We start from the raw sequence: 17,310 nt of genomic DNA, 5'->3' as shown, positions 1-17,310 counted from the left end.
CAAAGATCTGTTAGGAATTGGATTGAGAATGAGAGAAAAATAGAAAGGGAGGGAGACATAAAGCAAGCCCTTGCTTTCTGAGACTCTGCAATCTCAGAATTATTCCCTGAACCCAGCAGTCCTCAACCAAGGGAAATTCTCCACCCCCATCTACCCTGGCCTCCTGTTCCCCCAATCCCATGCAGGGGACTTCTGGCAATGTCTGGTGATGATCTTTTTTTTTAAGCACAAACCTAACTTTATAATTTTCTAGCATGGCCAAATAATGTACTAAGCATATCCATATAAATTTATCATTTTATTCTCATAAAACTCTTAAGGTTGGTGGTGGTGGGGAATTTTTCCCTTTATCTTTTACTTGCAGTACAGTTGATTTACAACATTGTGTTAGTTTCAGGTGTACAGCAAAGTTATTCAGATATATAATACATATAGAACTATTCTTTTTCAGATTCTTTTCCATTATAGGTTATTACAAGATAGTGACTATAACTGCCTGTGTTTCACAGTAGGCACTTGTTGGTTGTCTATTTTATATATAGTAGTGTGTATATGTTAATCCCAACCTCCTAGAGGAAAACATGGACAGAATACTCTTTAACCTAAATCACAGCAATATTTTTTTTGATCCATCTCCTAGAGTGATGGAAATAAAAACAAAAACAAATGGGATGTAATTAAACTTAAAAGTGTCTGCACAGTAAAGGAAACCATAAACAAAATGAAAAGACAACCTACAGAATGGGAGAAAATATTTGCAAATGATGCAACCAAAAAAGGGTTAATTTCCAAAATATACAAACAGCTCGTATAACTCCATGTCTGGTGATGTTTTTGGCACTGGGGATGGGGACATCCAGGGAGTTGGGGATGGGGGCATCCAGGGATTCAGGGATGCTGCTAACCATCCTACACAAGAAGCATAGTACAGAATACCACACCCTCAACAAAAGATTATCCAGTCCAAAACACCCAGTGCCAGAGTTGAGAAACTCTACTTTAAGGGAAAATGTTACTCCTATAAAAAAGTTTAGGCCTTCAGCTTATTGCTTAACTGCTTTTAGTGCCAATTTCATCAAATGTGAACTGTAAATTATTGGAAAGGTCCCATTATAAAAAGTATTAAAAAAACACATGAGGGGCTTCCCTGGTGGCACAGTGGTTGAGAGTCTGCCTGCCGATGCAGGGGACATGGGTTCATGCCCCGGTCTGGGAGGATCCCACATGCCGCGGAGTGGCTGGGCCCGTGAGCCATGGACGCTGAGCCTGCGCGTCCGGAGCCTGTGCTCCTCAACAGGAGAGGCCACAACAGTGAGAGGCCCGTGTACCGCAAAAACAAACAAACAAACAAACAAACAAAAAAACACATGAGATGTTGGTAATGATATTTATCTAGAAAAATAAAATCAAAGTAGTAAAAGCGAGAATTCTAAGGTCAGACCTAAGCAGACATCATTTTAAGAAAAAAAAAATTTGAATTGTGCCTTAATCCTTCTTAGAAGCTAGAAGTTCCACGAAAGGACAGGACCAAAGTTTGAACTCAGTCTTGTCAAAGGGGAAGTTGCCTTGTGAGAATAGAAACTGGTGCAGCCACTTTGGAAACACTCTGGCAGTTCCTCAAAAGGTTAACTACGGAGTTACCATATGATTCAGCGATTCCACTCCTAGGTGTACATCTAAGAGAACTGGAAACATAGGTCCACACAGAAATTTGTACAAGAATGTTCATAGCAGCATTATTCATAATACCTGCAAAGTGGAAGCCACCCAGGTGTCCATCAGCTGGCAAAAGGATAAACAAAATGTAGTCTATCCACACAATGGAAAGACATTCAGCCATACAGATAGACTGATACAAGCTGCTACCTACGATGAACCTTGAAAACATTATGTGAAGCAAAAGAAGCCAGTCACAAGAGGGAATATGATGTATGACTTCATCTATATGAAATCTCCTCAGTCGGCAAATCCACAGAGACAGAAAGTGGATGAGTGGGGGGCACAGCTGGAGGTGGGGGCCTGGGGAGATTGGAGACTGATAGCTAAGGTTTCAGCATTTCTTTGGGGGGCTCCAGACATTTTAAAATTAATTGTGATTGCTGCCTAACTCTGTGAATATGCAGAAAAACATTGAACTGCATTTTACATAGATGGAGTGTACAGTATGTGAATTTTATCTCAATAAATCTATTTCAAAAATATAAGTAAATAAAAGCAAATGTGAATTCCACAGCAGAAAATAGAACTCTGCAGAGGTAATTGGCCATCAGAGCAATTCCTGGAGCAGAGAAGGGCTAGCTTTGGAAGTGTGGAGAGCAGAAGCAGATCATCCTGCGTGCCTGAGAGCTCAGCCTAGGTGCCCGACCCTTTGAACCCTGGCTCTGTGGTAGCCATAGGACACAGGGCAGCCTCGCCAATTTTCTGTTTTAGCATCTACAACGTGAGGACTATAAAGCTTGGCCTCCAGGACTATGGTGAGAACTAGGGATTCTATATTGAAATTATATACTAGGAAAGTATAATTATATACTTTCAATTATATATTGAAAGTGCCTGGCACATTGTAGATATTCAATACTGGCAGAGTGTATTATTAGCTATTTTTACAATTGGGCTGTGTTTCACATTTCAATTTGCAAGTTCAATTGCAAGGATGGAAAGTGTCTTTTTTTTTTTTTTTTTTTTTTTCCATGAAGAAAAACTTCTAAGCCTATTTAACCCTCTCTGTGAGAGACCTTTTATACTAATGCCTTAGGCTGAATTCTGGGACCAGGAAGCAACCACTTTAAGTAATGGGGGCAAGAAGTGGGAAAGAATGAAAACTTTCCCTGTCCTTTATCTCAGCCTCAACAGTTTGTTAGTTTTGAAAAAATGATTATAAACGTCACACACTTTTTTAGAAACTTGGCACATTCTAGTACTCTGTATAAGAGAAAGGAATCTGTGATTCTATCATTCAATATGGTTCCAGTATTGCTGTAGTTATTTTTAACAAAATGTGAACCGTACCACACATACTGTTTTTCATTTTTTCAGGCTATCCATATCATTCCTGGAATTATGATTTTTAATGACTATATTATATTCCACGTTATTATTATTACTACTAATGGTAGAGAAAATTTCATTTACAACAGCGACAAAGAGGGTGAAATATTTGGAATATATTTGACAGGAAATGTGCAAAACCATACAAGAAAAATGTTAAAACACCCCTGAAAGGCACTGAATAAGACTTGGACAAATGTAAAAAGATATCCCATTCTTGGATGGGATAACTCAACATTATAAAGATATCATTTCTCCCTAAGTTAAATTACAAATGTAATACAATCTCTATAGAAACATCACAGTCTATTTCATGGCATTAGATGCATTATATTAAAATTCATACAGAAAAACAAAGGTTCAGGATTATGTTCCATGTTATTGAATACACTGCATCTGATTTATCTAACCTATCCTTATTGGAAATATTAGTAGTTGTGAATTTTTGCTATTAAAAATGATGTCATGAACTCTCTTCACCGTAAACCTTGTTTGCAGCTCTGTTACTATTTTAGGATTACTTCTTCAGAATAAAATTCGTAGAGATGAGGTATGATATTTTTAGGGTTTTTGATACTTGTTGGTATATTGCCTTCTAGAAAGAATTACCAATTTTGAAATTGCCTGTTTCCCTCTATATCCACTAACAGAGACTATAATTGGTTTTTACTCTTTACCAGTCTGGGAGATGACAAATATTATTTAATATCACATCAAATTCAGAAATTTTATGTTTGTCGTCATCCAATAATCTTTCCAGAACCAAAGTCCCACATTTTCAGCCTCAGCTTTTCAATCGCATGAGTGCTTAGCACCCCAAAGTGGTCCTCAGTACTGTATTTTTTCACCCCGAGAGGTTTTTTCCCCAAGAAGGTGTTCCTGGCCTCAAAGGTAACGCCTTCCTGTTCTTTTCATTGAGAACTTCTAGTTTTTCAGAGCTCCTTAATCTCAGGTTTTTGAAGGAAAGCAACCTGATGGAATTGATTTTCTCTAATTTGTGAATAATTAATAGCACTTAAACCTGTACCTTTTAAAGAGCATTCTTAAAATATAAATCTGGGGCTTCCCTGGTGGCACAGTGGTTGAGAGTCCGCCTGCCGATGCAGGGGATGTGGGTTTGTGCCCCGGTCCGGGAAGATCCCACATGCCGCGGAGCGGCTGGGCCAGTGACCCATGGCCGCTGAGCCTGCACGTCCGGAGACTGTGACGGGAGAGGCCACAGCTGTGAGAGGCCCGTGTACCGCAAAAAAAAAAAAAAAATTCTGGAAGAAGCTCCAGGGATGTGATCTTGGATCCATTAACAGCATGAAGGGAAAAAGAGAGCCCAGGTAGAAGCAGATTTTTAGAGAGGGATCTGCCAGTTCGCTTGCCTTGGAATCTATGCCCAGGTCAGCTCCTCTGAGCCAGTCTTATTTTTCTTAGCTTCTTTCCTTCCTCTTCTGAAACCTCTCACGGATTAGTTCCCAACCTGGGCTGTGCAATTGAAGTTCTGGGGGTCTTTGAAACTTCCAAGGTCTGTGGCCACCCCCAGAGGTCTGTCTTAATTAAGCTGGTGTAGGGCCCAGGGGCCCGTCTTTTCAAAATCTGCTCAGGTAACCCCTTTGTGTGGTCAGCAGCAAGAACTACTGTTCGAATAATTCTAAAAGCTAAGATTTCACACAGGCTCTCCCTGCAGGGACTAGGGACCATGTAGGAAAAGATCAAAAGAGATCGAATTAAAAGGAAAAGCAGACCAGAAAGAAAAAACAAAAAGAAAAAGAAAACAAACAACTGACCAAGCAAACCCTTATTAAGTGATGCTTTTAAAGACAGAAATGTGGATAGTGGCCTGGGGAGGGGATGGGACCCCAAGTCAGAACATATAAGCTTGAGCCCCAGCCCTGATCCCCTCATACTGAGTAGACTTCTTCCTCGGGTCAGTGTCCTCTGTACAGTGACTCAGTGATGTGTCTCTAGCTAGATGGCACATTCTCCCCTGGCTTCCGTCTGTACTTTCTTCCCTACTGTATTCCTGATGCCTAGCTGGGCCCTTAGGGGCTATTTTCACCCTATGTGTTGAACTAGTTACTGACTTCCTTCCAGCCCAGTCTAGAGTTTACCTGAAAATGCAGTCTCATCTGTTATGCAGAGGTATTTAAATCAGTACGCAAATGACAGTAAAAGGAGTAAAGACCTCAGTTGGCCATGCTCCCCAAATGCCCCTGACAGAAGTCAAATGTTCAGCACCAAGAAACACCTGACAGACCCTCTGCCTCATTAGCAGAATCCCTGTTGCTGGGACCCAGACCCTGGCCTTTGGGGGAAAGTAGGGCCTCCAGGCTGAGTAGCTTCTGGATTCTCCTCTCCACCCCAAGCAGATGTTCAGGGCCACAGCAAACACTGGCTGAGCGGGAGCTAGCAGGAAACGCAGGAAGACCTGCATCTGGGCCATTCTGAACAGATGGAGCACGGCTGCCCCGGTGCAATGAAGCTGGGCCCCCAGCCTGGTGCTGTGCTTTCCCGGGGGCAGCTTCTCCTGCCATCAGATGGCTCAGGGGCACGAGCTCTTCAGTAGCTGTTCTAAGGAGCCCTGCAGACCTCTGGTCTGATTGTCAGTGCTTTCTTCCCAGCTGGTTTCTCAGGGACTGCCCCCCTGTAGGCGCTACCAAGACTGAACTCCTTGAGCTCTGGAAATAGCTCTTCATCCACCCCTTCCTCTCCATTTTCACTGCTAATACTTTGGCTGAGACCCTGGTCATTCTGTTTCCAGCCTCACCTCCTCCCAGCCCCGACTTTTGGCCACCAGGGTCTCTGAATGTGCAGCTCCAGGCAAGTCATCACCACGCCAATGGTCCCCTCTTGGACTCCCAGTGATTTCATCACTTCTAGACCAGTGATTTCATTCCTGGCTACACATCAGAATCATCAAGGGGGCTTTTTTAAAATGCAGATGTCTGGGACTCCATCGCCAGAGATTCTGAGACAATTGGCTTGGGTAAAGTGCCCTCCAGAATCCTTTGTCCGAGGACATTGTTGAAATGCCTTCATTAGCCTGGCACACGAGGTCCCTGACCAGACTCTTCCCACCTGCTTTCCTGTTGCCCTGTCCTGTTTCTCATTCCAGACCTTTGCTTCTCTGTATAGGCTCTCTGTCCCCCAGAACTCTTTAAAAGTGAGAAACTCTTGTGCCGTTTTCAAAAACCGCCTCCTCTATGAAGTATTTTCAGGATACTTATGTGGAGTTAGGTCTTTCTTCTCTACCCCCATGTTACTGGTTCATCCCGAATTGCAAGCAGGGCTGTTGTTCGCTTGCTTCTCTAAGCCACCAGCCTGAAATTCTCAAAGGACAGTATTTTAAGCCTCTTTGCCTAAGTCTCTTCCATCTAACTGTGGGTTACCCCAGGATAGAGACCAGATGATATGACTATCCTTTCTCCCAAATGCAGGGGAGCATTTTTGTGGTTGCTGTTCTGTCCTTCTGCTTTAGTGAGCATGATTTCTACTTGCAATGTGATATGACCTGTCCTACAGGCCCTACTATATTAATGGGTATAATTCTCACAAGAGCCTGTGAGTACAGTCATTCTCCCCATTTTGCAGGGGAGGAAACTGAGGCAATGAGAAAAGGAGGGTAACTCAGCCCATAGCAGGGCACATGTCTATCGAGCGAAGACATGGGGGGGCTCTGTGATCTGGTTACAAACAAATCTTTGTGACTGGACTGGGTAATACGACCATGTTTCCTTCAGCAGGCACTTTACACAGACAGAGCCTTAAAAGATGATAAACTTTTTGTAGGAAAGAGTGAAAACACTGGTGCGTAATTCCCAGCACACTTTCCTCAACAAGGTAGGTCGGCAGTGCAGTCCAAGTCAAAGGCATCTGGGGCAAAAGAACGAGAGAGAAATTGCCTTTTAATAAACACCCACTATGCCCACAACCTGGGGACTTTCCTGCCTGATCTCAATGGATCCCTTACCAATAATACAGAGTAAGAATTATGGTATTTACAGAAGATAAAACCAGAGCTCCGTGAAGGTAGGTGACTCAGTGTCACATAATTAGTTAAGGAAAAAGGTTGGAACTAAACTAGTCTGTTACCTCCTTTCAGCGGGAGACTCCTCTGCCTGGTATGTCATTGGAATCTAGCTTTCCTCATCTACTTTTGCCTCTAAAACAGTTTATTTTCTTCACTAAAAAAGAAATATGTCACGTGTAGAAAAATGCGAGAAAACTAAAATTGCCTTTAACCCCACCACTCAGAGATTAAAAATCACCGGGAACATTTTTCTTTTTTTCTTCCTTTTCCACTTTTTATTCTGCATTTTGTATCAATAAGTCAATAAATGTTTTCTATACCTTTGTAGTATACAAACACATTTGTGTTTTGCCCTTTTGTTTTCAAACCAAACATGTCAGAAGTGGTTCAGCCCCTTTTAAAAAAGGAAAATAATAGAATGAAGTGGTAAAAAGAAAAAGAAAGATGCCTGGGAAGCAGCTGAGGATTTGTTTTACGCCAAATGAAGAGAGGGGCCACTCTGAGAATGTACAAGGACCACCGCAGGCAAGGAAACGAGCCCTGCTCTCTCCACACCTGCCCAAATCATTCATCCCTACGCTTGCCCTTCCTGTTTCTTTTGCAGGCAGTGACTTGAATGATGGTTTGTGGCATTCAGTGAGCATCAACGCCAGAAGGAACCGCATCACTCTCACTCTGGATAATGATGCAGCATCCCCGGCTCAGGACACCACCCGGATGCAGATTTATTCTGGAAATCGCTATTACTTTGGAGGTGAATTCCCCAGCTTTTGAGGTTGAAAATAAAGGAGGGAGGATGCAGTGGACAGTTATTTCACTATGACAATTCTTTCTGTGTCAAATTGACCATTCTCCCAGCACACACGCACGTACACCTGCCCTCAAGCCCAAAGAAATGAGAAGCAAACTTTCCCACAGCTGTACAAATATAAATTATCTAGGTCGGTGCTGAGGAAAAAAAAAAAAACCTAGCTGTAAGAGCTGGTGTTACATAACACATCCAAAGGAGATTTTTGTTGCCATGCCAGACTCTGTGATCATATTCCAAAAGAGAAACTCAGCTGAAAACTTGGAGAAAGTGTACCGATAGTCAGCAGTACCTGCAAGAGAAAAAAAAATCCAGGTAGGAAGGTACGACCAGCATCCTCAGCTTTCTCAGTCATTTCTCTGCTGATTTGCTTTCTTAGCCCCCTATCCATCTGCTCCCCACATCCCTGGAGGCCATGCCCATGGAGGGGGGCAGCTAAAAATGGGGAAGACCTAGAAGCCCATGAACTTGGAGCTTCACAAAGAGCAGCCAGTATAGACGCTGCCCCTGCCAATGCTAGGAAACTTTGCAAAGATGAAAACACAAGGGCAAACTGGTAAGGAGGAAAAATATATAATTAGGCATTTGCTTCATTTTTATAGATGTATGTATACTTTTATTTAGTTTTTTAAAGGATTTTTTCATTAAAAATATTCGTATCTAATTACTTAGCCAGTTGTTGGTATTATAGAAACAATCTGTAAAGAGTAATGAATTCCAGTAGCTGTGTGACCTCGAGTAACATACTCATGGTCCCTGAACTTCCTTATCAAGGACGTTGGGAAACAAAGCAGAATTTCTGGGAGAATTCAGTGAGATCAAGGTTAAATGTACAACATCATGCTTTCTACGTTAGAACGGACAGACTGGCGTCAGCTTTTGTAAATATGGGTCTCAGCTAGGCCTGGTCTAAAAAGAAGCATCCTGTAAAGTTATAAAGTGCAGTCTCTAAAAGAGAATTTGCAAATCACTTCTCTCATACCAATGACATGAGGTTAAGCTTTGAAATACGAAAGGTACTTTGCACAGATGCAGTGTACACATCCGGGTGTCCTGAGAGGGAAACAGTGTGGAGTGATTCCTTTGTGGTTTGATTTCAGGGCCAGAGCCTCTGTCCTTCATTCCAAATCTCCACATGTGCCTAGATAACAAATTCCTTTAAAAAGGGAACACTTTGATTCTCTGTAAATATTTTATGTCTTACATCATTTAATTCATGCAGAATCCTTATGAGGTAGGTAATATTAACCCCAGTTTACAGATAATAAGACCTGTGTTTGCAGAGATGAAATAATTTGTGTGAGTAGTAGAAGCAGGATTCAACCCCAAATCTGTGTTCTCCATGAGCCACTAGTGACAGCAAAGGAATGTAAAGACTGCAGAAGAAAGGTCTGGTGGCCCCCAAAGATACGTTTCACAGACTGTATAATTTTGCATCATATGCAGTGTTTCATAGACAGCAGAGAAAAGCAACCTTATATTTATTTCTGGGGAAAATGACGTTGAATTAATTATGTGACTTAAGCATCTGAAATGCCTCAAAGGCAAAATGACTCCCCTCCCCCAGTTGAAGTGTTTTTAGACGTGGGTCTTAACGGGGCTTCAGGCTGAGGAGGGAATATTTTTCTGGGATCTGAACAGTATTTAAGGGAATGCCCCACACGTAGACTATAAACTTAAGGAAAGTGAAAAATGAGTTTGAGTGATAATAGTCAACTTACATAAATTCTCTCTATGGCTTCAATTAGAAGTTGTAGCATCTCTCTTCATTTTATAGTGTGCCTGTGAGCCGTTAACCAACTGCTGGGCTTCAGCCCAGCAGTGACTATCTATTAGAGATGGTTGAAATAATTCCCAATTATTTATGGGTTATTGCCATGTTTTCAAGCATGCATCCCCATATGCTCTGAACCTATTAAAACCATTGGGATGGAGTTTATAAAGAGCACAAGCAACCATGCACGTACACGGCTCTATACCTGTCCTAATGCGTAGTTATTCCCTGGTTGCAAGCTATGCTCAATCAGTGTAGTGCCTGTTTTTTTTTTTTTTTTTTAAAGAACACTCTTTAAAAAGGTATGGCATTAACCTTTCAGGTATGTGATTACAGCCTTATAACTATGTGCATTTAAACGCTTCGTTCCTTTAGCATCTGGATTTGCTTTGCATATCACTTCAAAATTCCAGCTATTTTCCTGTGTGTACATTTCTCAGGAACCAAGCCTGATAATGCTGACAATTAACCAGACAATTACTCTGCTACCATTGTTACCCAAAGCATAATTTTCTTTGAATGTGTAATTCGGAATTGAAGTGTGCATTTAAAAGAGTGTTTCAAGACAGAAATTCCCCAGTAGTTACGATATGTTGCTTTCTTGGGCTGAGTGAAGTGTACCACACAAAAGAAGGGCAAATAGCTTACGAACAGGGTGAAAAGAAATAAGAATGAGATACATATTTTAATTCCCTGGGTTTATTTCTTTAGGTATAATAACTATATTTATTTTATATCATGGTTTTAATAATTCCACTATCTGAAGTCTCTCTGGGTTTGATTCTCCTAATAAAGTTGCTGCTGACTTCTAATCTCCTAATGAAGTTTAAAAAAAAAAAAAGAACAAGATGAATGCGATAGGATTGGTATCCCCTTTAACACATTTTGTTTTCTATTCTATACAGTGATTGCGTATGCCCCATTTTGTACCAGTTTTGTCCCCTCTCTGAGAATGCTAGGATTTACAACAAAAATGTGTGCACTGCTGTGAATGAAAAAACACCGAAATAATTAGACCTTAAGGTCTTCTATCAATAGGTCACCAAAGCAATAACTGATCATTTCAGTATTCTTCTTTATTTTTTTTTCTCTGTCCCACAGGGTGCCCTGACAATCTCACCGATTCCCAGTGCTTACATCCCATTAATGCTTTCCAAGGCTGCATGAGGCTCATCTTTATTGATAACCAGCCCAAGGACCTCATTTCAGTTCAGCAAGGTTCCCTGGGGAATTTTAGTGATTTACACATTGATCTGTGTAGCATCAAAGACAGGTAATTATGGTCTCTTCTCCTCTGTTCTCCCACCCACCTTCCCATTTTCACTCTTCTAAATATGAGCTTCTTTCACCAAAATTCGAATCCCCTGACATCAGCCACATTAGACATAATTGAGTCGCCTAATGGAAAATATTTCTGAAAGGATTTCTGGCCCAGAGAAAAATGGTTTAAATGAGTTGAGTCTCTCTTCATGTCGACTTGCAGTAAATGGGATATGCAAATTAAATCAAAATACAAATTTGTGAAAGGATTAAAATTTTATGTGTAAACAACATTTGATTACTTTGAAGTTAAGAGTGAAGCAAAAAGGAGGGAGGAATTGCTTCTCTCCTAAACCATTTCATTCTTCACTGTAGTGAGTGTCCTTTCTAAAACCGACATGAAAATCAAACCCTCTCGGATTCCTATAACAGAGTCCAGTTTTACAGTCACGCCCTGGGGGCCTGATCTTTGCTGTCACCACCCCTAACCCTCTGTTTCTTTGGCCCAGAGGAGACCGGACCCTGGACAGAGAATCAGCACCTTTATTCCCCAACCTACACATCTAGCAAAACCTCCCTTTCCCTCTTCATTTCTCCTGGGCTCTGGCTCCCCTTCTATTTGAAGTTTCTAGATTCAAAGACACGCTAGAGAAAATAAAAGAGGAGGAGGTTCTGAATTTTCAGCAAGGTTAATCACGTGATCCATGTTTCTTCTCTAGCACTTAACCTCCGTCTTTCTTCCAATTCTAATCACCCCAGTCAAAATACCATTTACCGAATAGGTGAATACATGTTATGTGCTTGCCTGTGTGTTGGTGATACAGAGTCCCTGTTTGTGTTTTATCAGGGACTTAAATATACATTTCTATAAAATGCTATCAATGACCAGGAAGTGCACCCTTATTTGTGGGACATATGACAGTGGCAGCTGAGGTCAGGAAGGTTTTCAGGAAGTGGTGTTGAGCTGAGTTTTAAAGGACGGGCAGGCTTGGCTGAGGAGTGGGGGTGATGGTATTGTAGGCATATTGGCAGGATATGGCATGTGAAATACCATAGAAACGGGGGGAGGGTCATGGCTTGCAAGTGTTTTGTCCACTCAAGACACTTAGTTTTCATTTAAATATCTCTAATATTGGGGCGCATTTTGCATTTGATTATTTATAGTAGTTGAATTGGCAATATTTACTTTTCTTCAGAGCATATAAAATAATGGCATGTCTTACAATGAATGGTGTTTTAGATTCCACAAAATATAGCTCAGTGGGGATGGTAAGTCTTGGTAGTAGAGCACATGATGTGAATACAGCCAATAAGGAAGAACTTTGCATGCCTAAAGCATTTAGCCTCATGCTCTAGGAGGACTCAGGGAAGGTAGTCGATTTGCTTCGTAAAAGGAGTGCTCAGGAAAAGGGAGAAGAATGGATTGGAAAAGAACCAGCCCAGAGGTAGTGAGGTGACAGGGCCAGTGCAGGGGAGCGATGATGAGAAGTAGCAGGTGCCTGTACTGAGCATCACACAGAAATCAGCTCTGCAGACCATAATCTCCTCTCATGCTTGGAATGACTGATATAATTTTGTGGAACTTTATGTGCATGTTTCTCTATTAATACCACTCCACATGGGATCGTCAACAAATCACACAGACTTGCTGGCTCTCCTGCTTCATTTTTTTTCTATTTGGCCAGCTGGAAAAGTGGGTAATAAAATGTATGCTTCATTAGACTGTGCTAGTTTAGAGACCTCAGAGTAAAAGACACTGTGTGGAATGGTTGCTACCCTATAGTCTTTATTAATGATGAGGAGGGAGCATCTGACTTCATCAGCCAGACAGCCTTTTGCAAAGTGTAGATCAGTAGAGGGAACATTTATCAATAGGGATCTCTCATGATAAGTTAATTTCTAATCAAGGGAGCTCTCATTCTTTTCCATTACATGGACGCCATTGCCATCTATGCTGCATCATTACTTTTGTGTAATTGTAGTCTGTATAATTGTATTACATACAATTGTGTTTTGGTTAATTGTATAATAAGGGATTGTGTTTAGTTTAGTGGGTAAATGGGACATTTTTCTTGATTTACCAGACAGTGCCTTTAACAGAAGGGAAACTGGTAAAAGGCTTTGCTTAACTAATTATTTCTTGAACTTCTATTTAACATTTGGTGGAGAGTGGGAATTGGGGTTAGAAAAGCAGGTGCTTTCTGAGTTTTGCATTTTATTTTTAATGTGTTAATCAACACGAACCTGATTTAAGGACAAGTGTGAAGTTTTGCCTTCAAGGCGCTTGCCACTTGCGGGGGCGGGGGTGGCGGGGGTGGGGGGGCAAGGTTTGGCAGGAGACAAGGGGGTAGAGAACAGTCTGGCTGTGGTTTATTTTCGGTTTCTGCATTTTTTTAAGAAAAATTTAGTAAGGTTTAATGAAATTCAACGAATATTTTAAAACATTAAACACTAGTTTTATTTAAATCGTTTTGATTAAAAATTTTGGTTTTCATTAACTATGATTCCTATTTTATATTTTATTTGTAATAGCAAGCTTTCAATGCTTAGAAGAAAATAATTTTGTGAAAACATACAAAAAGAATTTTGATTTTTAAATCTCTTTATTATGCGTTTTTGATGAAAATATATTCAAATGTCATACTGTGAGTATAGTTGCATTTTATTTTATTTAAAAAAATTTATATTTTATATTGGAGTATAGTTGATTTTCCATGTTGTGTTAGTTGCAGGTGTACAGCAAAGTGATTCAGTTATATATATACATGTATCTATTATTTTTCAGAATTTTTTCCCATTTAGGTTATTACAGAATATTGAGTAGAGTTCCCCGTACTATACAGTAGGTCCTTGTTGGTTATCTATTCTATATATAGTAGTGTGTGTTTGTTAATCCCAAACTCCTAATTTATCCCTCCCGCCTACCTTCCCCCTTTGGTAACCATAAATTTGTTTTCTCTGTCTGTGAGTCTGTTTCTGTTTGGTAAATAAGTTCATTTGTATCCTTATTTTAGATTTCATGTAAAAGCGATATCATATATTTGTCTTTCTCTGTCTGACTTACTTCACCATCCCTGTTGCTGCAAATGGCACTATTTCATTCTTTTTTTATGGCTGAGGTCTTGAGTAAAGCTGGGAGAGTTCCTTCTCAGGGACTGAAGGATTTAAACCAACAATTTGCATCTCAGTAATGGGCACTTTTCTGAAGCTTCTGGCCTCAGGGAAGAAAGGAGGTGGAGGAACTGGGCTGGCCTACTTCTCTGGCAGAAGGGAAAGCACTGGCTTTAGGAGGCTCCATTGGAGGACTGTCCAGTGCCTGACAGTCCAAGGTCAGGTTGGGAGAACCCTCATAGGAGTTACCATTGGGACCCGACAGACCCCAAGCCCCTTCAGTAGTCTTTAAACCTCTAGAATATGATGTGCAGCCACCATCCCTCCTCTGCAGGCTGAATCTCCAGTCTCATGTTCTCCTCATCCAAAAACACGGTTCTTCATGAGCTATACTTATCTCTTGCAACCCGTGGGCTTAAAGTAGTCCAGGCTTGATATTCTCAATCATCATCGAACAAAGTATGCTTAGAGCAAAATCACGCCCTGGTTTATTTGACCTCATAAACAGGCATTTAGTGAATGAACGAGGCAGTCTTATTGTATATTCTTGAGTAAAATAAAATGTGGTAAGAGTTGTAGAAGATACGAGAGTATGAAATCATTTATATCCCCATTTTTTCAAGGGGGTAAACTAAGACCTGGAGATAATGTTCACTTTTCCATGGTCACAGGACTGAAGTTGCAATCCAGAGTTAGACACTGCCAGTGTTCTCTCCCTTGTAGTATCTACTCAGAAGGATCTGACCTGGAAATGGCAGTCATTTTGTATCTGTGGATCTGAATATGTAACCTCATCTTCCGCCCACAACCATATAAAAATTGTTCAGGGATATGCCATCTATTAAATTCCTTGTCAACCTTAGGTGCCTGATGAGATTCCATTTAAAAGAGAGGCATTCAAAATGGTATGTGATATCAGGCAAGGTCTTTATTTTCTTTTTTCTTTTTTGAACATATAGTCTTTTTTTATATTATATATGTTTCAAGGGTACAATATAGTGATTCACAATTTTAAAGGTTATAATCCATATATAGTTATTATGAAATATTTGCTATATTCCCCATGTTTTACACTGTATCCTTATAGCTTATATTTTTAAAATTTTAATTTATATTGGAGTATAGTTGATTAACAATGTTGTGTTAGTTTCAGGTGTACAGCAAAGTGAATCAGTTATACATATACATATATCTATCCTTTTTCAAACTCTTTTCTCATTTAGGTTATTACAGAATATTAGGGAACTCTACTCAGGCAAAGTCTGAGTGATATAAGGATGTCCCACTCTTGGTGGTCCAGGTCAAGAAGTGCTTTTGTTGAAAGATCCAAGCAGTTAATTCCAGGAGCCATATCCCATCCTTCAGGGTTCAAAGCCCAGGGCAGAAGAAACAAATCACCAAATGCTGTCTAAGACTTCATTCCGATAGGAGACAAGATCCAAGGTGTGAAGCCAAACCGGGAGGGGCAAACAGGGATGCTGATGAGTCAGTGAGGGGAAGTGGGCGTCGCACCTGGAGAAAGTCATCAATCCCAGCGCAGGTGGCAGAGGATTTGAGAGGTGTTGGAGCACGTTTAATTCCCAGTATGCTTCTTGTCAGCTTGAAATAGGACACATAGGATTTAACCTTTTTACCTCTTTCCTCTTTTGCAAAACCAGGATAATAAAACCTACCTTCGCATTGAGAGTTAAATGAGAGAGTGTAAGAAGTCAGGCGCTCAGTTGTATGTCCAGTAAAGAGTAGATACTCAGTGAGTTCGCCATGTGAATTCCTATAGCCAAAGGTTTGCTGAATCTCCAGTTTCCATGAGGAAAGGAGAAGCTCAGGTCTCCCTCTGATGTTTCGCCAGCCCCCACTGTAGCCAGGGATCCCCAGTAGTTTCTGGTGTGGCGGTCTATCTAGACCTCATGTGCCCTCAGATCAGTTGCTCAGTGACTTCCCTTGAGTTCCCTTTGAGCTGACTCTCTGAGGCACCAACCACCACCTATTAGGAAGATGTGCATCAATTTCAGTGCCAAGGTTGTGGTCTCTGGATTCTCCTAAACTATTGGTTCTCTGGGCCTGGAGAGGGTAAGGAAAGCACGTGATGTTCCCAGGGCACACAATCTAAGGTGGTCCTCATTTCCAGGTTCATGCCTGTGTACACCCTGAATTTACATGAACCTGGGAATGAATTCTTCCTTAAATTTTGCAGGCAAATTCCAGCCTTTTTGCATCAGAATCACCAGGAGGGCCTGTTACAATCCAAATTGCTGGGCCCCACCCCTAGAATTTCTGAATTTTACTGTGGTGGGCCAGAGGATTTGCTTTTCTAACCAATTCCAGGGTGCTGCTGGGACAGACCTTGAGAACCACTGCCCTAAAGCTTCTAATCCTGTAGACAGTGGGATTGCATGGATTCTGTATAATAGGGGACCAGGTGTGGGGGAGAGGAATGATGGGTCCTGCTGCTACTAGGCCCCCAAGCAGCTGCCCTCCTGGCAAGAGTCTCACAGTGTCTCTAGAGAGTTCCAGCATCTCTGTCTCAGTGTCCCTCTCCAAGGGTGTTGAAATCAGTCCAAGGGACACTGCTGGGGGCAACTGAATTCCATCTCCCTCCCTGGCCTTTGCCACTCAGCTCTTCCCCTGCTTCCCACTATGAACAGTATAAATGAAAACAGTCAGATCCTCAGAGGTGTCTGAGTGAAGGGCTATTTGGGGTGGAAGGGAGGGTGGGTCTCAGAATCACTGCTGCTGCCAACAAATGTTACTTGTTTTCTTGTTATTTTGAAGGCAGTTATTTTACTTGTTGGTCCCTTTGAAAGTCAGAGCTTGGTTTTACCTTCTAGACTAAGCTCACACCTTGTGGGAGGGGGGTGGTATCATTATAATAAGAGTGACTCCCCCCACCAAAAAATATTCCTGCAAACCTTCCTAAAGATGAACAGAGACTGCACCTTGTCTTCTGGTGCGTGGCAAAGGTTTCCCTGGTCACAGTCCCGTTTCCTATGTTCCTTCCTCATAGAGTGAAGATATTGGGGAAGGTCCCTGGAGATCACGCAGCTCTGGTTTTTCATAGAAGGAAATAACAGTTTTGTGGATTGTGGCAAAGACAGGTACCAAAGCTGGGGCTCTGCTCCTGGGGTCTTTGCTGTTGCTTTCTGTAGAGACAGTGTTGCTCTTAACACTTTCTAAAATTAGGTCCTTTTTGGTTATCCATTTTAAATATAGCTGTGTGTACACGTCAATACTGAACTCCCAGTCTATCCCTTCCCACCTGGTAACGGTAAATTCATTCTCTAAGTTTGTGAG

General features: G+C 41.4%; 1 protein-coding gene across 2 annotated transcripts in view; it reads left to right on the top strand.

Moving 5' to 3' along the window:
- CNTNAP5 (contactin associated protein family member 5) overlaps positions 1-17,310 on the top strand; it is an 881,675-nt gene that overhangs the window by 509,618 nt on the left and 354,747 nt on the right. For both annotated transcript variants that reach the window (XM_065881152.1, XM_065881151.1), the window contains exons 9-10: positions 7,671-7,820; positions 10,750-10,921. In XM_065881152.1, the coding sequence (XP_065737224.1) occupies positions 7,671-7,820; positions 10,750-10,921 (322 nt within the window). The remainder of the gene's footprint in view (positions 1-7,670; positions 7,821-10,749; positions 10,922-17,310) is intronic.

The sequence above is a fragment of the Phocoena phocoena genome, chromosome 7, assembly GCF_963924675.1.
Source record: "Phocoena phocoena chromosome 7, mPhoPho1.1, whole genome shotgun sequence".
Classification (NCBI taxonomy): domain Eukaryota; kingdom Metazoa; phylum Chordata; class Mammalia; order Artiodactyla; family Phocoenidae; genus Phocoena; species Phocoena phocoena.
This window is presented reverse-complemented; position numbering and strand designations above follow the sequence as displayed.